The following is a 25,334-nucleotide window of genomic DNA, read 5'->3' on the forward strand; positions in this document are numbered from 1 at the left end:
TGAACATATTTTCGATGCGATAAACGACATAGACTTTTAAAACGAACATATTTACGAACTCGTGTTTATGCGTCATATGAGAAAATGAGTGGGTGGTTCTCCCATATGGGCAACGGATGATTATCGCTTGAATCGAGACACAATTTTTATCAACGATCGATGATACATTATAACGTCAAAAGAATGTCGTATTCTTGAACTGTGACATTTTTTACTCTCTTTTTTTAATTCCAGTTCTTCTTTCATTTAAGGTACGATAGAATTCCAGTTTTGGAATGTTACGCGTTTCTCTTTAATGCGGGCACTCATACTAATTAATAATTAATATATCATAGCATTGCGTTAAACTAGCTCGTAAAATATGAACACCCACTAAAATCGCATAAATATGTGGACGTTTCAGTTTGGATTATTAGTCTTTCTTTTTTTTTTTTTTTTGATCAAAAACAAGTAAGTGGTCATGTATTTTTAAGCATAACACGATGGTCTACGTAGAAATAGTTGGTATACTATTTATGAAATTGTACTCGAATTCCAGGTGGACTTCCATGTAACTTCAAACCACTGTTTGTACATAGCCGCCGTTTCACCGATTTAATTTGCAAGGGGTAGACCGCTTAGATTAGATCAGATCTTACGGATTGGAAAGCCGACTTTACGGTCTACATGGACCATATGCAGTTTGTGCTTCATAAGGGTGATCCGACTACCCTACTTAATCGATAAGATGAGAAAGCAGCGATAAACTCGCTTGTCTTTCCATGATACTGTTCTGCAAGGGAATTATCATTTTCTATCGAATATTATAGGAAATAAGAAACCAGTGGTGCTATGTGAGTCATAAAAAAATATCTATCACCGTTTAATCAGTTATAATATCCAAATAACAAGATTAGAAAAGAGAATTTTCTTTAAATAGAATTAACCGACACGGGTAAATCACACTCTTGTGTGAAAAACAAAAAATACGTTTTTCTCTTACGTTCTTCGTGCTATACGCGTGGTTATTTTACTCGTTCGGCAGAAACGAAAAATGCGAAATATCGTCGACATAAGAGCGGAAGACAGCGTTTATTGAAACAAACTTTGTTCGACTCATGGGAACGTTAACGGAGATCATAAGCGTGGCAAGCAGGTCTGAATGAATAATTATCGATAGAATAAGCGAAACCTCAATGGGGACAATTCTGGTCTCGAATTGGCCGACTTTTCACTCTGTCCACCCGTAAGTTTTACGACTATTGTCGACGAAATTGCAGCCTTGAAAAACGGCGACACGCGCGATGGGCGTTCTGTTTTCAAAGTGCGATTCAAAGAGACGAAATTGCCGGCCTTCAGCGTGATACTTCATCTTTTGTACGACGTTGACAAAACGTACGCTTTTATCGACGTTGCACATTTCAGACATTCGATGCATGTCGACGAGTTTTCCGGAAAATTTTGCATCGTCGAACGGAATTGTAGGCGGTAAAACAAAGCATGGGGAGTTGCGGCTAAAATATTCAATATAACTATGTAACTGAATTATGTTACGCTGATGCGATACACGGTTAGTGTACACAGCAGCTCTATTAAATAGAACGAAACATTATTGTACCGTGAATACATAGGAATGCTTTTTTCCTCCAGCGATAATTTTCTGTCGTTAGATATTTATTTTAATCGATATACGCCGACCGTGACGAATCGACTCGTTTTATGCGCAAATTATTGAAAAAATGGATACCGTTCGAAAATCATGCGAGAGAAACATAGCAAGTCTATATTTGTTAGTAATTCTCCGACTTTTCCAGTATCCGCGTTACGCTTATTAAGGTTGGGGAAAGTTTCTTAATACATTAAAACATTTGCCACGGTTAGTAGAAATAAAAATATTATTTATTTAACGCATACAGGTACAGCGTCAATGAAATTTCACCATGTTTTATATAACACGATATACGCGGTAAATGTTTTCTACAACCAGTGCGTTCAAGTACTTTGGCGTGGTACTGTACGTTTACCGAAACTTCCATTCAAAATTATAATTACATTATCGACGAAGCATAACTTTTCAGATAAACAGATATTTGCCTGTATCTCTCGTCTCTCTTTTTTGGAAGACAGCAAGGTGATCGTGAAAGGAAGGATGACCTAAATATGGGCAACACGAGTAACGAACTGATTCTTGCTATCGCGACGAAAACGATGACCAACTTTTTTCCGCGAGTTCGAGCAACTTTGAAGACGCTGAAGCTCTCGAAACTTTACGTTCCTCCTTTATAGCAACCCTCCTCATACTCTCTGGTTACATGCTTCTTCGAACTCACCCTTGGGCGAGAGAATCCTGGCGCCTCGTTTCGAAGGAGGGTCGAACGAAGAGGGCGTCATGGAGACGAGTCTAAGGGTTCCGCGAGGATTCGTCGAAAAAGGAGAATCTATCTCCGACGTAGATGCGTCTGAGAACGTGGATCGTTCCGGGTAACGCCGAAGGTATCGGTGTTTGGTAATGAGTAAAGATCTACCGTGTGTCTACGTTCGAAGATAAGAGAATCTCGTGGAAAAGCGACTCCTTACACGTGTGCCTTATACGTGTTCGAACGAAAGAAAAGAAATCATCGACGCGAGCAAATATCGATATTCAAAGAGGAAACCATAGGAAGAGTATAAAGGGTAAATGAAGAAATCGCTCGGAAGAAATTTGATATTCGGCGAAAGAACCGTATTAAAACATCGGACATGGATTTAACGTTACAACGAAATAATGAAAATTGAGGTTGAAAAAGTTTATTTGACGACGCAGGAAGAAGGGAAAATGTAGAACGAGAGAGCAGACGAAAAGAAACGAAGTAAAAGTTCGCATGTACGGTACGCAGGTTTCGAGAGAGGATGGAGACTCGTTCATGGAATTACAAATCATCGAAAAGCTGTGCGCAAAACACAAAGACAGGGATGGAAATTCGTTGAAAAACCTATTCTATTCGTTACAAGCTCGTGTCGAACTCGGCTCGTGGGCAAACGACTCACGCGGCCGTGAAACGAAGAGTTTCTCGACTCGCGCACGTACTAGTTGGGTCAGCCGTATGCGTGTACGTTACGATCAAATACCGAAAACGGGGGGGGGGAGGGGAGGGGGAGGAGGAAAGAATTAAAAAAGCTATCTGCCACGGGATAATAAAAAGGAAGACGGGTCTGCGAATGCAAAGAAGGAAAAAGGAGATAGAGTGAAAGAGAGTGGCAAAGGGAGGCTAAGGGTTGGTAAGAGGGTGTGGAGAAAGAGGCAAGAGAAAAAAGGAGAAGCAGAGAAGACGACGAAGTCGAGGAGGAGGCAGAGAACGATGAGAACGATGACGAGGACTAGGACGAGGACGAGGCGGAGAGAGAAACGCGAATGCGAACGCGAACGGTCCTACTGGTAGAAAGGGACGTCCCACGCGGACAGGCAGTAGTGGTAACGCACATATTGGCCAGACGTTTGTGTGAGTCGTTGGAAAAGCTAGATGGCGAGGTGGAAAGAAAATCGCTCGCAGGCTATTTTCCGGAGGAATTTTTATTGGTAGATCCGCCATGTTGAGGGTGAAGTAGGGGTAGACGGAGCAGCGGAGAACATGCCAGGATTGGTGGTTGTCCGGGTAACGCATCGTTCGAGCATCCAATAGGGTAAAGCGAGGAGAACCTCGTGCTTTCGTTGCCCGACCGAGCACGGGGGTGAAAGGGAGCGCTGGTTACAGGCAACAACCCCCTACCATGGAAGCAGCCCCTCTAAACGTTCTCTGTCCCCCCGCAGAGTCACCGGGATAACTGCATTTCGTGGACAGAATCCCACAAGAACTCACGGCGAGCGGTCGCCCCTCTAACACGGCCGACTCTCCTATCGTTTCGGCTTTTTCCTCCACGTAACGCGTTACGTACCACGGTACGAAGGAAGGGCGCGAGTCATCCTGGACGCTTCCACCTCGTCCTCGTCCTCGTGCTCGTATCCGTACTCGTTTTCGTCTTCATCTTCGTCCTTACCTTCGTCTTTGCCCGCGTCCACTCTTCGTCCGTGTCCTCGCGACGCTCCACGAATCTCGTTCCCCGCGCGGTTTCCATCGGGCGCGCGCCATTTCTCCGCAATTATTTCGATATTTCAATTTTCAAGGGCATACCCTGCTGCCTTCGTGATACTTACCCTACCCCTCCCACTTCTTCTGCCCTCCAATTCTAACCCACCTAATTGCATCGACGAGATAATAAGATTTGAATTTCGAATCGAGGCCACGGTAGCGGTAACGTCCGCTTCTCGTTAAACAGCCGCGCTCTCCTCTCTTTCTCTCTCTCTCTCTCTCTCTTTCTCTCTTTCGTCTTCTTCCTTCTTCTTCCTCTACTTTTTCCTAGCTCCACATCCGACATCCACGTGCGTCTCTCGACCAAACGAAACGTTTCTTTTCTCCTTTCTCCTCGCTTTCTTTCCCTTTTGTCTCTCGTTCGTCGGGTCGACCGCAACGTCGCTGGATTCTCCGAGAACATCGTTGGGATTCGACGCCACGACGCTTCCCCGTGAACATTGGCGCACCCGCACGCAAACTTGGATCAATCGGATCGTCAAAAGCAGCCTACCAGGATTTAAGATCGATAAGAGTACGCTGTCGCTCGCGATCACGAAAGGACAATATCGCCATCTCTACAGCTATCGCAAGTTACTAACTGGCACGAAGACTACGGAGGATAGTGATCTTGTATTTGCAAGACCAACGCTCCGACGAATACGTAAATATCAGGATAGAGTTTCAAACGTGAAATTAGTGTACTTCTGGATGATTTCGCAAACCGAGCAAGGATCCCAATTACTCTTACACGTTACAACCTTGAGGATAAAAAACTGTGAAAATCGTTGGAGAAACGATTGCTGGAATTTGAAGGGTTCACGATCGAAACGAGATTAGTTTCTGAAAAGTGTCGCCGATATTGTGTTAAAGAAGTGAAACTCTCGAATATGTGTGAACGGAAATAACTGTTTCTAAAATTACCAAAATTACCAAGATTACCAAGTTACCTTTTTCGTCCACCAGAGACTACGCGTACTTTAAAGTCTTAGAGAACGTACCTCTGAATTCTTGCTCGCAAGTAAACATCGCGATCGTTGCTTCGAGTCACCAACGAATCGACGCGTTGTCACGTAAATATGTGATTTCGCGAATCCAATCGAACGCTCGAAACGTCATAAACACATGCTAGTACACGTTTGAAAATTCCCATTCGAACATCGACATATAAAATCGTATCGCTCAGAGACGTAACGATAGACGTCTGAACGAAAAACAACGACGAACGATCGCTCCGGAAAGGATCGAGTAAAGTCTAAAAGACGGATCTCTCAGCGCGTCCAAGCGAGAAGCTTCGAAGCACGTAATCGACTCGAAAGCCGCAAAGACAAACCTTCCTCGTCGGATATATCCAAGAACGTAAAATTTATACGGGGCAGGTCTGTCGTGAGAATTTCCCAATTCCCTTAGCGCAGGATTCGTCACCGCGAAGAATCGGAGAATCTGGTATCCGAAATCATGACCAATCTGCGTTAAGAGACTTAGAAAGCGAGACACGTCCGTCGAAGGAATCGACGAGTAAGATACGCGCACGACGAGCCTGTGCTAGGACATTTAGATAACAGGATCGACCCCTGGAAGGGATTGGACAAATTTCGGATTTCGTGGAAACAGAGAAGAGAAGAGTGCGAAAGATCGGAAAAAATCGATCGTGGTTCCGCCTCTAGAAGGGGAACGACAGAGAATGTCTTGGTAGGTTGTGAAAGAACAACAGGAGCACTTGGTACGAGAGACCTCAACAAGGTCAACCCGGCATCACCCTGGCTAACGACCTGTCTGGAGGTACCGGGGGTCCCGGTGCAGGCGGCGTCGGTTCCGTCGGGGGCACCTCCGTCGGCGGCGGCGGCGGTGGCGGTTCATCGCTCCCGACGACCGCCCTCAGCCTCGATCATCAGCAGTTCAACATCTTCCCTGCGATCTTTAGCAGGCAGTTGAACTTTTCCGCGGCGGCAGCTGCGAACTGCGGTCAAAACAAGCTGATGGACGAACTGAGGCCGAATCTCGGTTTGCTCGGCGTTGGACTCGTCGAGAACGAGAGCTTCCACTTGAATCACAATCAAGAGAAGAGAAAGTGTAGCAGCACGAGCTCGAACGAGCAAGATTTCAGCCTTTACGGGGTTCACCAGGGTCTCGAAGCAAGCCCGCCGACACCAGCCGCGACGCCTGGAAGGAGCAGCGTCGGGGCTACTTCTTCCGTTGGTGAGTATCGCTCTGAATTCATTCGTCTCTCAATTCTGTACGTTTCGAGTCGCCCACTCGTTTCACGACCGACTCGGACGTTTAAGTAAAATATTTGGAGAACGATCTTCCAAGCGATACACCGATGCTTGGAAAACGCTAAGTATTCGCGCACTTGTTTATGTTAGGAGAAGAGGGTTTAATAAAAATTTCTATGGAAAACGATAGATACATCGATGAATTTTATACGCAACGAGGATAAATGTTTAATCTTCTATAGGAGGATGATAAATATTTAGCCACTAGTTTCTTACCAATTTATGTATCTTACCAGCATCCATTTGCTGTTACTACAAATCGGCTAAAGTATCCGGATACTTATACAAACGATAGCGTATACCAGGATCCTATTTGGTTTGACGTTATCTTAGAACGATCGCGCGTTAGTCTGTTTCCTCTAATCACGAACGAAAGAGATACAAACGTTGAGGATGATTTGGAGGTAAAAATGGGCAACGTGTCATCTCGATATAGATGAATTTTCCGCTTGTTGAGCCTCGAGTACACACGTACGTCGACGATAAGATCGGTTATAGTGTTGACAATGGGGTGCAGGACTAGACCATATGGTGGTACCTGTTCTATAGGCTATTATTATGTGCTCGTGGGGTTTCAGAGAGCTTAGCACCAAGGGTGTGCTAATGGGGTTCACTCGAATCGTTGGATGTAGACGCGTGTCGAGTCTTGTCATCGAAGCGAAATGCTGAACAGAACTCTGTCTTCCTCCCTCTTGCTATAAATTGACAGTAACTTGTACTTAGTGCCAGAATTCAATGTAGTCCAGCTGTTGGCTATCATTAACGAGTTTAACGTTTTTCCATCGCGGATTAGAAGATTTTGCTACAAACTGGTCGTTTCTAGTTTCGTTTTTAACGGATAGTTAAAACACACATGCAACGTGCATAATTTGCAACCGATCTCTTTCCGAGGACTCCGAAGATCAAATCAATTAGACTCGAATGACGACTCTGCGGAAAGCGAAAATTTTCATACTATGAAAATACGACCGTTCTACGTATGGAATTCGTTCGTACATCGACGCGAGTCATGACAAATTTTCCGTTTAAATAATCAGTATCGTCGCGCGTTTAAAACGCCGACGCGAATTGAAAATCCCGCCGATGACGCTCTTACGCTTTTCGAATGCCGAAGACATTCTTTCAAATTGGAATTCGCCACCGAATTACGCCAGTTTACGGTAATAAAGTTATGGATGAATCATTGGTAAGACGATGGGTGCGGGAATTCAATAAGGGTAGAGAAACTGTATGCGATCGTAAGCGTTGCTGTCGTCCGTCTCTCGTTACGGTGGAACGCGAGAACGTGTTTGCGACTTTATCGCAAACGATAGACGCGTTCAACGAGCCAGATTACCATCTTTCTTGCAAAACTTGAAAAGTTTTTGCCTTTATGACGCTTCGGAAGAAACGACGATTCAGAGGATTGCGCAGGGCGATGGTTGTGTGAACTGTGACGGCGGAGGTCTACGACGAAGGTATACAAAAATTGAAAAATAACTTGGCATATATACCAAAGTCGCAAATAAAGAGAACTTTTCAAGATGCATTCGCATCGTTGTTGCTTGGAAACTGGCATCGCATTTTGGATGATGTTCGTGGAACGTAGAATTCTCTAACGAACCGTGCGTGCGATCGGATGCGTCTGTAAATATTACAAATAAGATAGGAGGTTCAACAGGTCGCACGGTAAAATTTTATTACGTTTCTGCGGATCTTATTATTCGGTAATGACTTTCGCGCGATGGGTCCAATTTAAGTGGAGAACGTCCAGCGTTTTGTTTTTTCCCTTGAAGGTCAGACTTTTCAGGAACGAGATGAAACTGCCGTAGTATTCTAATGCAAATGAAAACTCTGCAACGTTCAGCTAAGCGAAAGAAGGGAGGAAAAAGAAAGATGGAAGAAGGGAAGCGGAGAAAGAGAGAGAAACGGGGAGGGAAAAATTAATGTCGTTAACCCTCTGCGTCCTCCGCGGCATTAAAAGTACTCAAGCGATGGTCTTTCGCGCGATTCCCTAGCCCCTTTTAATACGCGAACCCGCGAAATTTCTCTACTACAAACGACGGTTTCCGTTTCTGTTTTCAAAAAAGACGATTTAATATTACTACCTGAACGAACTTACCGAAAGTCAGCTTCCCATACGGACGATAGAGTTTCTCTGCTATTTACTAGACATTTTATACTAGCAAACGCATTTAACGCGATCGTTGTATAAGTATCTGAACGTGTTAAAACACATAAATTCTCCCTTTCAGTTGAAACGTCGTAACTAACGTTTTTCTCGTTTTTTTGAGATACGTTGAAATTCGTTTGGTATATTTCCTTTCGTCACATTCGTTAATACGTTCGTAAAAATGAAATCCGAGAGTTGTAAAAATTCCGTAGCATCGAGGGACAGAGATTTGTAATTGGAGGGAGAATCGATCGAAAAAGTTGCCAGCGACGGCGTAGCTTTTCGCGTTAACTGGAACTTGGTGGCAGATGCCGATGGAAGACAGCTGCGAAAGCTGCAGGGATCTGCCTTGTTAATAATCCCATAGATCGTGTCATTTGTCACCTCGTTCGCCTTGTTAAAATCGCTGGTAATTATTTCGAATATAGTATTCAGGGCGGATAATAGTCGTAGAGCTACCGTAACTACGATGGTTCTTCCTTTTCCAATTACTTTGATCCGCGATTAAGGTAGCCATTTACTTTAGAAAATGGAAAATAAACGAGAGTTTGATTTTCAACAATAAACGAATTAAATTATTTTCTTGGAAGGAAAAGTGAATATAAGAACGTAAACGTAAGGTTTTCGGTCATATTTTTCGCTTTATATTCAAGACGCGACGTCCAAAGGAATTTCGAATGATATCGAGCATGTTTCGTTATTTGTTGTTATTTCAACAACTTCTTTCGACATATTATACATTTTTTACATTTATGCTGTAACACACACGAGAACTTTAGTATGTTTGCTTGGTCTACTGCTTCTGTCGAACTCGATCGAAAATTTGTTGCCACGGTTAGCATCGTTAATGGTAATAAAATTGATGTAATCGCGACACCTGTTGTTGCCATAAACGAGTCATCGTTACGCGTTCTTCCATAATCGCCAAAGGTCGTCGTTTCAACTCTCGGCTTTTCTTTCTTCTTACCTCGATCGCCGAGCCTTTCTAACCAGTATCGTTGTACCAGTCGTAAAGTTTCGCGAAACGTACAACGATGAAAATCCGTACCAAGTATTCTCTGTCAATTTACAACAAATAAGTATATGAAATAGGCGTTGCCATCGTGGTTAGTGGTTTCGCTAAGAAACGGATCATAACGCGCAGATTTGCCTCGTCTTCTGGCTGAACTTGACCGAGTTTCGCTGTTCACCGGGTAACGGGGCAAGGTATGTAAAGTGGACAGCATTCATCCTTGAACATTGAATCAGCATGTAACATGATTAGGTCATTAACGCCCTAACCAAGTTAGCATAGTGCGAGGGACTTCGCTCGCCACCGTTACCCCGACCGTACGTTCGTATGTTCGTTCATAAAGCCGATACCGTGAAACAACCAAGACGAACGCAGACTTCTACATCGAGACTGTAACCTCGTGTCAATCGTTCTCTCGATTCGCACCCGGTTCCTTAGCCATCGATGGTTACGACGTACATTATCGAAAATATTCCGATAGTTTTCTCCTTTTTCACGGGATATAATTTGGCAGAAAGTTGGGAATAAAAAGGTTTTATTTATTTCGTTGTCTATCGTTGCGACAGCTACGCAACGAAATATTACGACACGATAAAGTTGATTTTTACGAGAGCTAAGATGCAATAACAAAATTGGTATTTTTATTAACTGGGATTTATGGGACTATCAGTGAGTTGTTGGAGCAAGTCTTTGTCTTCGAACGGTTCAATTTTCGGAAATGAATTTCGATAGGTCGACTAAATGAAAACTAATTTAATTGATTTTTCCAATTTCAGGCGCGGAAGGAGCTTTTAAAAAGTTAAAACCCGACCCTTGTGCTTCGAGTCCTCACATCGGCCATACACCTACCACCGCCAGTTGTCCAACACCCGCTCGACGACGGCACAGGACCACTTTTACGCAGGTTTGCTCTTAACTTTGCACTAGCTTGACGTTCACGCGCATGAGAGAAAAACGTATGAATTTTCGAAGCTTCCAATCTTTTCTCACGTACAAAAGTTCCTAATTAATTACCGTTGCTATCGCGTGCGTACGAAGCGTCGTTTTCTCAACTAAGATATTTACCTGTGCGCAGTTTCTTCAACATATCGATATATTTTTTAATCAAAGTAATTTCCAGTATCATGCCACGTATCATTTCAATGATCGTTCAGTTGGTTGTTCCAAATACCCGAATAGACAGACGCATGATTATTTTAAAATAACATCTAAAATAAAATCGGAGATATTTTCAAATAATATTACATATTTAAAAATTATTTGTTAAAGTCGTTTGAGAAATAATTAATTTTTAAAGCGGCGTTAGTATTACACGCGATATTTTACACACAGAAAATCTAATTAATTCGTTTGAAATTAAATAATTTATTTGTCACATTACGGAATAAATTATTCCCTATTTACTACTATGTTTGTTTGTTATGTGATTTTGATCGTGATAATAGATTTAGCAGTAATATTAAAATAAATTTGACAAAATTTTAGTTCAGATCCGAGCCAAATCGGATGACATATCGCTTAAACACGTAATCATTTTCGAAATATTTTCTCGAAACAATGCCCAGGCCTGATACGATTTTCTACTTAAGGTTTCCCCTAATTGAAAAAAATCGATTCGTTCGTTGCATCGTTTTTCGCGACTGTCTGCACCCATTGTTACGATTCTCGGTAGCTGGATTATTTACGGATAAACTCGTTACACATATTTCGATAACGAAATTTCGATTACCTCGATCCCCGAGATCTTTCGTGTAGCGTTCAAATTTCCTGCCGGTAGTTCAGATCGGCTTCACTACGGCCTTCCAATTGTTTCGCAGGAGCAGCTGGCAGAATTGGAATCGGCATTCGCAAAATCTCATTATCCAGACATATACTGCAGAGAGGAATTGGCGAGGTCCACGAAATTGAACGAGGCTAGAATTCAGGTGAGTATCGTAGCTTTGTAACGAAGAAGAAACAGAAAACATAAGAAACTGCTCGATTCGCTTTCTCCTAAGCATCGAATTTTTCGAACGATCGATCTGAAATTGGAAGAAGATCAGCCTTGTGAAATCGACTCGAATATCTCGTAGCGTTTTTGTAAAAACCAATGAGCTACTAGCGTAAAATCATTTTCACAGCTAATTCCCACGAACGCCTACAATTGCCATTTCGAGAATTTATTTTATCGATAGAAATTAACAAAAGAAAAAAAAAGAAAAAAAATTGGAAACTCGAAGGTTAATCAAGCGAATTGCATCTTCTAGCGACGCACGTTTCTTTCGAAAATTTGTTCCTCGATAATAAAATTCGACGATGTATCCCACGAAATTTTCTCCCCATTTAGCTTCCGATGGTCTTCGAACAAATTCGACGTGCTGTTTCTCGCGAAACGTTACATATATTCGTATATATATTTTCTGTGCGTCCATCTTTTTGGCCATGAGTCACGCAATAATCGAATCAAAGACGCATGTAGGGTGGCAAAATGAAATTACGCGCGCAAATGTCGATCCAAGATACCCTCGAGTCTTTCGGGGGGTTGCAGAGTCAATCAGTGGAAACGGAGGCGTTTCGGACAAACTTTCTGATATCCACTGTAAAATAGGGAAATAGCAGATACGGGATTATCGATATCGACGAAAGTTAGGTTCGTTGCTTATTCCAGACTAGGGTAAATTTTGTTCGAAACGAAGATGAGAAAAAGAGGACTCAAAACGACCGACTTTTCCAGTGTTTTGATATTTTTATCTTAGAGATAACACGGAGCAAGCACCTCTATTCCGAATACTAAATGGATAGAGAAAAGAAGGATCGGAGACTGATGCGATGTGAACGAAATTTCGAAATATTTAGCGCATAATACAGCTTCAAATTTATTTTTCTCGAAAGCGAAGCATCGTATGGAAAAATTGTATTCCACATTTTTTACTTGTTTTCAAACGTTAGTTAGTTCAAACTGCTCGAAATTAGCCAGATCGAAGTATACTTTGTGAAATCTTCAAAGTCGATTTTTTCGAAAACACAGCCTGGGGTGAAAAAACGTCATACCAAATCCTTTTCTTATTTCTTCGCCCTCTTTGTTTTAGAATCATTCATTGACTGTTTGTACCGTGACTATTATACTAGAGCTCTGCGCCTCTCGTATCGCAGTCAACATATCCAAGTGCGATCAACGATTTCTTGAAAATATCGAGAAAGTAACGCAGAAAATATGTTTCAGTTTATAGTTGAGTTATTCGGAGCACCGTGCTTTCGCGTGACACTGTATTTCGTAATGCAGTGACCGAAATTTCCATAAAGCCACTTTTTGGTAAAATTGTATAATTATTTCGTTCTAACGAGCTTCGTAACCATTTTGGGGTAACCAGGAAAGAAACGTACATGTACATGGATCGTAGCGATAGGAGTAACGTTGATTTAAAAAAACACGTAGAAATATAATTGAACAGAAAACAAAAATGCGAGATTTCTATAGAGCCACGCGCTTTTTCGATAAATAAAATAAAAACCGACGATAATTTCTTCGCTGTATCCATATTAATAGTTCGTACAATTGTCATTTTTTTCAAATTACATCAAAAATGCAACTCGGTGTTGACAAAATCGGATTTTCTAACATTTCTTTACCGATAGACGTCTACGGTTCGTTTACCACCTTTGATAATTCACTAATGCGATTATATCGCCCGCTATTGATACAACAACTTTTCTCCCAAATTTTCCCCGAAGATTTTCTATGGGATTCAAATCCGGGGAACAAGCTGGCCATGTTAAAATCTTTTTGATTCGCCCACTGTTTCGTGCGAAGCATTGTCGCGCTGGTAAACGAAACTGTTATCTCCGATTCTTTCTGCCAACGATACTGTAAACCACATCTCTCTACATATACGTTCTTTTTTCTAGTTCTCTCGAAATGCCATCGTACACGAACTTTTCACTGGAACAAAACTATTATAAGATTTCACCAAAAAAGAACAAATATATCGACTGTATGGAAATAGTGGATATATAAAATATCAGCCGACGTATCCACGCGAACGTACTTAATCGCTTAATCGAGGAACGCTAACGATCTACGTTTAATCGACAAGTTGCGAAAGAAGGAAGGGTAAACATTCGATACGAGCGAACGCGTTAGCTGGAAGATGAAACGCGACAGATTCGAGGATAGTAGTGCGGTTTTTGACAACGTTAAAGAATGGGCAGGATGAAGAGGACTCTGGCGACTGTATCTGGCCAAAGGATTCGCGTTAGCTGGTGCAGAGCCGCCGCTGGCCCCTCCGAATCCTGGAGCGGTACATATTAAAACAGTCGCCAGTGCGTTTCGCTCTTTTGATATATAATGCAGGACGGTGTTGTTTGAGTTAAAAGCCCAGGAACCGCGGTGACTTAACCCTGTTAAACTGCGATGCCAAGTAAAACGCGGTTTGCTTTGCTTTTACTCGTTGGTTATAATCCATGCACAAAGTGTCCACCAGGCAGGAAGTGGCTTCACCGATGCGGCGGAGACTTTCGAACGCGTTCATTTGCCGGCCTCAAATGTAAAAGTATCCAAGCCGGTCTTCAAACGACGTTTCTAGTCATTAACTTTTGAAACATCGATGCACCGACCGTTTCCACTAATTTCTTCGTTCGACGTTTTTTTCAATCGTTCGCAGCTTTTCCAGCGTCCCTTCGCGACGGTTAACGTCGAACAGATCGTAAATAGGGACGACGGATGGAAAAGCACGATGAGCAAATCGTCGATGCTTTCGGATTCGACGAGTTATCCTCGTTTTTTTAACTGCGTTATACCAAGTATCATCTTTTTTTATCTTTTTTGTTTTGTTTTTTTTTCTTCTTCAGATATCGAATGGCGTTAAAAACAGAAAAGTTAAAGTCTCTGTTTGATTCGTTAATCGCGTTCGTGTTCGTGAACGTAGGAATTAGTATAAACGTCCACACAGTCTACCTATCGTGCTCTGTACGTTATCGTTTCTATCTGATATTTTCAGCGAAAACGACCGACAAGGTTGCTCCTAAATTTAATCCTCTTTTCCGTTTAAACGCGTTACTGCAAATTTATAGATAACATTCACGATTCATCGATCGTTCCTTCGCGAATATTATACGCAGGTATTTTTAGGAACAGATAGAACGCGATAAACCGTTATACGCTATTTCTTTCGGGATTAAGGAAAATAAGAGCATAAAGTTAAATGGTAGAAATTACAACTTTACAGTGGAGTTTCAACTTGGATTAAAAGTTCGCTAATCGAATTTCACAGTCGAATGAAAGTACACGTTACGTTCTGTACGTATATCTAGCGACGAATTTCTCGTCTATAGCGTCTACGATATTTTAAATTGCTGCGAATACCGTTCGAGCGTACATTAGAACCGAATAGACCATCGGTTTCGAACACTCCGAAGACATGTCCGAAATTACTCGTCGTCCTGTGGCTCGATCGAGAAGGGACGGTAAAAACGTAGGAAGAATATCTCCAGCCAAACGAATAACAATGAAACAAATAAACGAGTTTCAGGTTGGTCGAATTAATTCGAACGAGCCTTTGTTCTACCGTGCTGTTAAACCATTGAAAAAGGAGAAGGTTGCGCGCTTCGTTAAACAATTGGGAAAAGAAGTTGAAAATTATCAGGGAACGCGCGTTTCTATTTCATTGAAATACTCGATGCTACGGAATTCTTTGAAGGCTGCCGTGGTAGCTACGGCATTTTGTATTTTGGAAGATGGCGACACGCGAACAGGGTGCTCTTGGATGAAAGAGAAATAGGTAGGGAACGGCGGTGGCAAAGTTGAGATGAGTTGGGAAGGAAGGGTGGTTGGGTGGCGCTGTACCGGAGGCTGCCATTATATCTGAGCCGCCATTTTAAATTGAATTTTCTCCACCCTAGATAGATCTGAAACGTCTCGGCCTTGCCGAGGTTCTTCCTTCGTTGCGAGACGAGGAGTAAGAAGATGAGGAAAAGTAGAGGGAAACCGTACGAAGGGTACCAAACCCCCTATGGCTCGGCTCCCTATCTTTCTCTTCTCTTCTTTTCTCTCTCTCTCTTCTCTTGTCTTGTCTTTTCAACCCCTGTTTCGCGATGGATACTCTCCACGTCTTCGCTATTCTGTCCAAATGCTAACGGCAGAATTTTGCCTAACGAGGAACGAGGCGAAACACGCGAGAACGTAGAAAGCTGATTGCAATTTAATCGAAATTTTCATACTGGCGAAAGAAAATCAGCTGGACCTTTTATACGTGGTATCTACTTTGGACGATGAATTCACGTATTTATGTTTATATAAGTAGACTAGGGATATTTATGGAAATGCTCGTTATCGTGGAAATAATTAAAAGAGACTAGGGACTGCGCCGAGATTTCCGTCACGCGTTATACGTTATGACGAGTACACCTTATTTTAGATATTTTATACACGCGTTACGAGCATTTTATGCACTTTCGCGCGACTAATCCTCTTATTTTTCATAGGAGAGCGATCTTAAGATGCGATACCTGGTCGACCAATCGCGCGTTACCAAGAAGAAACTGTCTTTTTATTGATAATGGTAATACGGTATAATGATAACGGTTAAGAAAAAGGATAGCATCGTGGTAAGAGAATAATTCTCGAATCACCGCACAAGAAATCCCATTACCTCGAGGAAAAAGAAAGGTGAATCCGAGACCCAATATTAAGTTAGCTAAGTTTTCATTCGACCTTTTTACTTCGATTCGACTTCCGATCGAAGCCTACCTAGTGGGCGTTTTACGAGAAAATTGACTTCCTATCTGAGAGGAAATAAGAAAAACTGACGAGCGAAATAAAAAATTATCAACGTACATTGCTCGTTTTATCATCGGACGGAATATACTTTTTTAGATCGCTGCACTCCGAATGTAACTCGCGTTTACATTTATTACTTTACGGTTTCTTGTCAAATCTTTCACGGCTCGCGAAATATTCTCCCTTTCTCTCTCCAACAATGATTTCTACATCTCCCACGTTTTAAGATACTTTTATATTTGTAAAAACGCTTCGAATGTTCCTGTCGAAAAAAAAATCTCAACCTCGACAAATATACAGAACAAAGTAAACTTCTCGTTCTAATATTTAACGAATAAGACAAATCTCTATCGTCGCTTTTTTAGTCCAGAAGCGTGCAGAAAAATATATCGCAAACAACCGCGATCTACATATCGAGACGCGTCGTAGTTTCGACACGATCCAACGAAGAAATGTAAAAATCGGTAGATGAAAGACACGCAGCCTACGATCGACGAACGTTCGTTCGACAAAGTGTAGGTGTACGCGTGTTCTGGTACGAGGGAAGAAAAGTGGGCGATGAGGCAAGAAGAAAGTAGTAGTAGGTATATTTTCTTGCAGAGAGTAATCCATTATCTCGGGATCCATTTTCTGTCTCTATACGTGGGTTAGCTATCAGAGTACGGAGTGTATTCTCTTAGGTATACAGAAGGATAGTTTTCTTGGTCGTGGTTCTCAAAGTAGCAGACATTTTGAGCTGTTCTCTACCCTTGAGGGAGAGAGAACTGCACTTTCGCTATCCCATCTTCTGGCGCTATCTTTCTCTACGGCAGAACATAGCTGGGCGGAGAAAGGGAGGATTGGAGAGCACGGTTATTGAATTACCAACTCTTAGCTTTCCAGTTCTTGTAGGGTACGCGCCTTAAGGGACGCGCGCAAGTATGTTCGCAAAAAGCTCTTTCAGAGGAGTTGTAAATAAAAGGAGCGATCCGCGTTTACGAGACCTAGTCGCTTAAACGCATCCGTATATTTATCTATGGACAAACATACACGAATTACCTTTCTTTCGACCGATTTATTCGACGCCTTTCACGGATCAGCTTTCAGCGATAAGTCGAATGGTTTTCAGGGGATACATAATCCGGTGTAATTAGATTTTTCGTTGATGCTTACGTGGAGATTGTACAAAGTTCGCGATACGTTTGTTTAAATCGCATAATTCGTACTTCGTATAATTTTGAACGCATCGATCGATGCAATTCGTTGTTTCTTGTATAAACGTTATTCGCGTTGGAAAACGATTGATTCGGTAGATATTTCGATCGTGATACAATTTATCACGTAAGAGACTCGATTAAAAGATACCTGCGAAGGTATTAAAGAAGCAGGAGTAAGATAATCCAGTTTCGCGCTTTTAGCATTTCGAATTACCTCTTCCTTTCGATCAAACCAATATTTTTACAAATATGACGCGAGAAATAACAACGGGGACGATCGACCGGGTTTCGTTATCGATCGTTTCCTTTTTTTCAAGATATTCACAAACGCTTTTCGGCGATACGTTTGACAAATACATCCTGCAGTATTAATAACGTTTAGAGCCACCATTTTTATGGATTCGAGGCCTGTTCTATTCGCAAGCACGTATTAACGTGCGTGTGTGTGTGTGTGTGTGTGCAAAAGTGAAATGTCGTTATATTTGCCGGGTAATATAATTTGCAGCGATGCATACTCGAATACTTTGAACTTTGACTTTTAGATCGGAGCTCTATCATAGAGTAGTACATCGCCATAATCAAAAATAAAGGCCTTAAAAAGGAATAAACGAATCGCAGTACTTTTTGACGCGCGGTATTCTCGAACAGAATGCTTCGAAAATCTACGTTTCGATAGAATATTTCGATAGAAGGTATCGCATCAGAAACGTATACAGTACGAATAAAACTATCGGCACGGATTCTGTAAAATTCTGTATTTTCCAAAAAAAAAAAATGCTATTCTTTGTTTCATCTTCTCGTAGGATATATAACATTTATGGCTTGGAAATATACATATGCGTATCGTCTACGAATGTATAAACGTACATCGCGCAAAGTCCTGTTAAAGATTGATAGAACACGAAACCGATAGAAGACTCGCAGTAACAAGAAAGTCAAATTTGTTATTCTGGAAATTCGTATATATTTCGTGCGTATAAATGTATAAGCCGAAACGAGATATTTAAAACTACGATAAACCAACTCTGCAATCGATGAAGTCACATCATCGACCGGCAGACTATCATTTGAATAGCACACGATCGTAGTTGGTCAAAATCGTGTACATCGTTATAGATGGAACGCAAAGTAAAATTATTCTTTGTTACGGCATTATTATTTTTAACGAAAGTTTCTCTTCCTTCCGTCGACAACTACGACAACTTCGATGCGAAACTAATGACTCAGGGTGACACGTAAATTCAAATTATTTGGGATGCAAGTATCTTTTGTGCAAGTGCAAATCGGCTCATGTGCCATGAATTCAAATGCGGGTCGCAATTGGTTATGCGTGGTGCTTCGCTTGTTCCGTGATTTCCGTATGTGCAGTTTAAAATGATGTAGGTATAGCCAGATATACACGTACGTATACACGCGCGTCCCTTTTTGAAATTATCGATACAATCTCTTTGCCTAACAGCCGATACATCGTGTTCCAGATTTAATTCACAAAAGAATTTATATCGATCCAATGCACGATGGTAATGACATTTTACGAATAGTTCGTCGACTGTCTTTTTAATAATAGGAGGAGAAAGAAAACGATGTCGATACTGGAGCAGCGACGGTTTCTCGGTTTAATTTTTCCATCGCTACGTCCGACGTCTCGTTTCGAACAGTCGTGTTTCATTTCTTATTTTGTACACGTAAAAATGCAATCAACGCAGTATGGAAAAATATACATAAAAATATATCAGGCTCGCGTTTCAGCGTAATTTTCGTAGTACGATGCTGTTTGTTTCGTTTAACGATCGATGAAGTACTTCGAGTCAAAATTGGACTCCGTAAACTCTCGCACAGCTAAATGACCATCGTATTCGACTTCTTTCGTTCGGCTCTCATTCGTCGTAAATTCCCTCGTTCTGACAACTATAATTTTCCTTCTTCCTTATCTCTACGAACAGTACTCTCGATTCACACCCACAACGATACAAAATCCACGATATTCAAATTGCCCAACGGTTTTTCACCGGGCAATTCTTTCCCTTCCATTCTATCGTCGTACGTTCTCGCGTATCTTCTGCAGCCCCTTTGACCCACCTCTTACGGACACCGGAACATCATCGGCGCGGATGTTTCGCGAGCTACGCTTCGAAAACTACGTATCGTACTTCCATCGAGAAAGAGAAAGACAGAGAGAGAGAGAGAGAGAAAAGAAAAAGACAAGAAATACGCGAAGAGAGAAACGGACCAAAAAGAGACGCGATACGGGGAGCAGCAAATCAGAAGGAAATAGAGAAAAATAACGGAAGAAAAAAGATACGGAACAAGTAGAGAAAACCAGGCTTGATCGAGCCACCCTCGTGTGTCACTCGTTTCGCCGTGCGATAGCGTGCAAGAACGAGAGAGAAACCGAGAATGAGAGACTATGCCTGTGTGTGTGTGTGCGTGCGTGTGTACGTGTGTACGTGTGTGTGTGTCTACGTGCGTGTATACGAGTGTGTACGAGGGAGACAGCGAGAAGAGGGGGAGAGACGGTGCACAGTAGAAATGTCGATAAAACATGTTGGCCAATGAGGAAGCTTGGAGTGACGTCACAGTCGTGGCATTGGCCAATCAGGAGGCACTGGTAACATCACCACGAGGGTGGAAACAAGTCAACCCCAACCAGGGGAGAGGCTTTTCTCTTTCTGGGGGTTGCTTGGAAAAGGGTCGGTTGGCAGGGAATCACGAGAACCCGGAAGAAGAGAAGAGAGGGGAAACGAAGAAGGAGACCATAGGGTGGAAGGGGGAGGGGGTGGTAGGGGGGTTGTAGGCGTGATGGAGGGTCGAGAGAGCGATAGAGGGTTCGAGGGTGGCGGTTGGAGGTTCGGGGATTCGGTGTGCATGCCGGGGAGTCGCTGGTGGCGGTTCAGACAACCCCCAATATGGGTTTACTAATCCCGCGAAACAATGGAAATTGCCCGATGCAAAATGGCGATAGATAAACTACTCTACCTCGGGGAGAGTCCGAGAAAAGCGGGAATAGCTCAGCGACCGACGATGGAGAAGAGAAATGCCCCCCGTCCCCGCCGCCCCTTCGTTTACAGTCTGATTAACGCGTTCTCGTAGATTCGATTCGAGAACGCGAGTTCGAACGTACATATTTTCGAAACTTCGAGTCGGCTCGTCTAACGAGCTCGTTCGCCTCTCGCCGTTGCACTTTTCGCGAATATCAGAAAAAACGTTATTATTACAATACTTTACGTTTTACTTAGGTCTCCGGAGAATTTTCCTAAATTCTATCGCACTTTCTTCGCACCGGTAGGTCTGGTTTCAAAATAGAAGAGCGAAGTATCGGAAGCAAGAGAAGCAACTTCAGAAGGCCCTGACTCCGATTCCTGCTTGCCAAGGTGCCATGATGAGGAATATTTATCCAGGTGCCAGCAGAGGTTATCAACCGTATCCTCATCCTCACAATAGCATAAATGGAATAAACCGCTACCCTCAGGCAAGTCATTCGTCTCTAAAATATTCTTTTACCCGTAGTTTCTTTTCAGATCTCTCGCAACGATCGATGGTTTTGTCTTCTTACATCTTGTACAACGTGCTGCAGGCTTTTTTCCGCAAAACAGTGCCATAAAATATCCTACGATTAAAAATAAGAAATCACGAAGATCGACAGAGCACAGACGCTCTGTTAAAAGATTAGAACAAAATTATTATGCTGACATTGGTTTGCGAAAAGGAACCTGAGACACCCTTCGTACAGATCATTCATCGAAATCCTTCGTTACCGTTGACAATTTTCTCAAAATAGTTTCACGTAGGTTCGCGTACGCCGAAAACCGAGATATTAGGTATCGATACGTACGTGATAAAATATGAGTAACGTTTCAAGGTGTGTAAATCCATTGTCACGTTTCGATCGCCGTATAATTCATTATATTTTTATCGTATTTACGTATATCAAAAAAAAAAAAAAGAAAAAAAGAAAAACGAAAATCGTTAACGCTGACAATGGATGCGTCACGCCTACCAAGCAACGTATCGTATCCCTACGAATGAATTCGATGCGTTTCTCGTTAATGATTTTAACCGAGGTATTAAATTGAAGTGCACCTGAGCGTGCGTCCGGCGCATCGCTATCGGTCGATGTAGCTAAATTGCATTTCGACTGATTAGTTGGGTCGGACGGATTACCGAATGCCTACCGGTTTAATTAAGCCAATAATTCGTCGAGCGTATCGGTTTGCCGATAAAAAAGCTTCGAGATCCTCTTAATCGATCTTCGAAGTCATGTTTGACGTACCGCTATAAAATTTACCGATACTTGCTCCGATCTTTTTTCGTCCGTTATCCTTTCCAGCTGTAATTCCTCTTCTCTATATTAATCCAAACTACCATTCCACGATAACAAGTTTCCACTATTTCTTGTCCCGTATGTTGATTTAAACTACGATCTTTTGAACAACGAAGTTTGATTTTATTTATTTCGAAGAGGAATCGATAAATCGCCTGTAAACGATACGACGAGATCATACTGTCGTATTTTTCTTGTCTAACGAGTAGTTAATTTATATATGAATTTATGTTTACATGTAGATGAGTACGACGTCCTATCCAAGTATGACACAACCGTTTTCTATGTCACATTCAGCGTCGAATATGTCTGCAGTTACTGGTATGAGACAAGATGCGATGGGTGAGTTCACGTGATCTCCAACTATGCACTATTCGAATAATAGCCTGTTAATCGATTTACGATTTCATTAACTCGCGAGTTAATTTATAATTAGGAATATTTTGCTTCGTAGCTTGAGCGAACCGGCGTTATATCCAAACATTGCACGTTCCACCCAAAATACGAACAATGATCGTTGTAGAATTAATTCGTATAATCAGAAAATTTATTTGTCGGCATTTGGTTTAATTCGAAATTTGATTTGCTGTCGTAACATTACCATCGATGCTATAGATTTATCGCTGTTACGTGTCCAATTACAAAGTGTAGAATTTGCAGAAATATAAAAGAGGGAAACGCTGAAAGATATTAGAATCGATTCGATTCTATAGAAACGAAAAGACCTGCTTGTTTTTCTTTTCTCTTTTCGTAATTATCATAGGCGTTGGTCTAAAGTTATTAAATGACTTGGTAAAACGTTGGACCGGAAATGACAGGAATCGGACATCCGTACAAACGTTCGTTCGTTCGTTCAGTCCAAGACGTTCTCTCTATTTCCGCTCGAATGCCGTCTTACATCATTTCCGGCGCAAGATGGAATATCGCTTTAAAATCGAATCAAGACTATTCGCGAATTGGCTGTCTATGCCGGTGTTCGTGTTCGAGTTTTCGCTCGGTATAGAGCGTAGGTCTTCGACGAATATCTCTGGCTCTTATAACGATTTAACGTCTTAATGCGATAACAAATCGGCCGATTAACGATTACGACGAACCTCCTGGAAAAGTCATTAAATCGATTCACCGGATTGCTTTCTTAAGAGAAAAGAAATTTACTTTCGTTCGTCGAGCTGTTTCCGATGGGAAAGGGTAGATGGATATCTCATTGTCAGTCTTCCTTTTTCGCGTTAAATCGAATGGGTATTTAACTTATTATAACTGATCAATAAATTCTTCGTATTAAAAAGATAATATTCCGCGTATATCGTTATCTTACGTTCGCGACGATTATTATCGCAACGATTGTTGCCATTGGTGACATATAAAAAATCTATGGAAAGAAAAAGAAGGCGATTTCCCATTTCTTATAAGCAAACGATTTTATCGTTCAATCTCGTTATCGATCAACTCCGTGTTTCGACGAAAATTACCTTTTTGTTTTGGTTTCGGGGCTAAAGATAAGAATCCTGTGGGATGGATCGATTTATCCACTGATTTATTACTTCGTTTCAGGCATGTCAGCCGAGGACGAGTGGTACAACAAGAGTATTTCCGCTCTAAGAATGAATACGGCTCATCATCCCAACCTCGCTGCGCCAATGTTGCAATATCAAACATAATTGTAAACATTATATGAGTGGATCAGACGAAATCGTTACGATATATATATATATATTTGACTGCATATCTTCATTCAGGCAACTTAGCACCGCTAAAACGTGTTGTCAAGAGGAGACGAGATTATCTCTCGACGCTATGAAGTACATTTAAGAGAACAGTGAAACGAAATCAAATTAACGCGAATCTCGTGACATTTTGCACAAAAAGAGACGAAAAGTCGAATTTACGATAGACACGAAACAATATCGTGTTGAACGGTTTAAACATCTTACCATGATTATTCGTTCATTAATGTTACGATAGAAAATCAGCTCTGACTATTGCGTTTCAGTTAATGAGATATGATTTCTAACATTTCGTCGTAATGTTAATGATATTTCGACAAAAGTAACTTTGTTAATATCATTTGGTATTATTGGTAAAAGAAAGTAAGAAATATTATTCATGTGCGGTGTTATGCATACACACGGATGATATGTATAATTTCATTAAACACACATATTCGCACATAACATTATAATTATTAGTGAAAATGATTATGTATGTACACAATTTTCTATTATTCTGTACAAAGCGTGATATACATATTTCGATCGAACTTTCAATTCTTAAATTAAGTGATACATGTCTGTAGGATCGGAAGGATTTCATTTTTCGTAACGATAGTAGAAATGCATATTGCCGCGTAAAGCAGTTTTGCATTTGAATTTATCCGGATTATTTCTAAAATGCCGATAAAACCGGTTCTTTTGTTGTTCGTTCGTTTTATTTTTATGATATATAGTTTCTTTCCAATGCTGATAAAGGCAAAGTCAGTGACTAAATGAAACAAACTTATATTTCATGTTTTCTTCCTTCTCTATCTTTTTATTCTCCTTTTTTCTTTTTTGACACAGCACGCGCTACGCATAACTAACAATTAGAATAATCAATATGCACGCAGAGTGGAACTCGATACGCGCACAATCCACGTAATCTTTTTGTTAGTTTCTTAACAACGATCCAAAACAGTTTCGTTAACAGAGGAGATTGTAAATAAGGAAGAGATACGTATACAGTGTAATCAACAGATATTCTAGCATATGCGATTTTTCAATGTCCTTTTAAAGATATAAGCATACCTAAACTTAGTGGAATATTAGGTATTGATTTGTGTGCTTATGTTGGCCAGAGTTTTAAATAATCAGGATGAGAGACGAGGATAACTGACAATGTCTTGCGTTTGAAATTTGAGAGACGCCAGGGGTCTAAATAAATAATTACGTAAAGTTCTATACACAGTTCCTTTTTTATCTTAAATAATTTTACACCAAATCTTATATATATATAGCCATACTTTAAGACTTAATTCGTTAACAATGTTGTAAAATTATTTTAGTTATCAGATACAATGATTTCAAAATATCAAAAGTAAATCGGTATTTGCTTTTAATCTTAATCGAATTCTTAAAGTATCAAAATAAAGTTACTTTATTTCAAAGAAACTACACAATTATGTATCTATCTACTACATCTACATCTTGTTCACATAATGTAGAAGTTGTATGCTAAATTACAGATAAAATTTTATTGCAAATGTAAATATATCTCTTGGCAGTTTCATATTTAATGCCTTTCTGGCTTAAAATGAATAATTAAATGAAATATCACATTGATTTACTTTCAATTAAAAAATGTTGTATTTCTCTTATCGGACATAATCGACATAAAAACGTGCAAGATATCTATTTAAACGAAATTTTATTCTATTTGATCGTTATCGAATAGTTGCTATTCTCCCTGGCGTCTTTCAGTGGTGATATTTGGATCTGTCCAATCAACAATCGTCTATATTGGTGTCATTTTTCGATAATTGTCTAATTAATATATTGATCGAGAATGAAGCTGCAGACGACTGCAT

General features: G+C 41.1%; 1 protein-coding gene across 1 annotated transcript; it reads left to right on the forward strand.

Moving 5' to 3' along the window:
* Positions 1–5,767: 5,767 nt before the first annotated feature.
* LOC117233534 (homeobox protein prophet of Pit-1) lies at positions 5,768–23,433 on the forward strand. The gene is made up of 6 exons (XM_033493921.1): positions 5,768–6,263; positions 10,281–10,408; positions 11,322–11,429; positions 20,741–20,923; positions 22,018–22,117; positions 23,327–23,433. The coding sequence occupies exons 1-6, from the start codon at positions 6,044–6,046 to the stop codon at positions 23,431–23,433; spliced, it is 846 nt and encodes a 281-aa protein (XP_033349812.1). The 5' UTR covers positions 5,768–6,043.
* The last annotated feature ends 1,901 nt before the right edge of the window (positions 23,434–25,334 follow it).

This window comes from Bombus vosnesenskii, unplaced genomic scaffold (genome assembly GCF_011952255.1).
Source record: "Bombus vosnesenskii isolate JDL3184/JDL3185 unplaced genomic scaffold, Bvos_JDL3184-5_v1.1 scf7180000013297, whole genome shotgun sequence".
In the NCBI taxonomy this organism is placed as follows: Eukaryota; Metazoa; Arthropoda; class Insecta; order Hymenoptera; family Apidae; genus Bombus; species Bombus vosnesenskii.

Bases quoted from the DNA above. Each gene is read 5' to 3' on its own strand.
- LOC117233534 (XM_033493921.1), top strand. From the start codon at position 6,044: ATGGACGAACTGAGGCCGAATCTCGGTTTGCTCGGCGTTGGACTCGTC. The intron at 6,264-10,280 runs GTGAGTATCGCT...TTCCAATTTCAG, and splicing joins CGGGGCTACTTCTTCCGTTG to GCGCGGAAGGAGCTTTTAAA. The intron at 20,924-22,017 runs GCAAGTCATTCG...GTTTACATGTAG, and splicing joins GAATAAACCGCTACCCTCAG to ATGAGTACGACGTCCTATCC.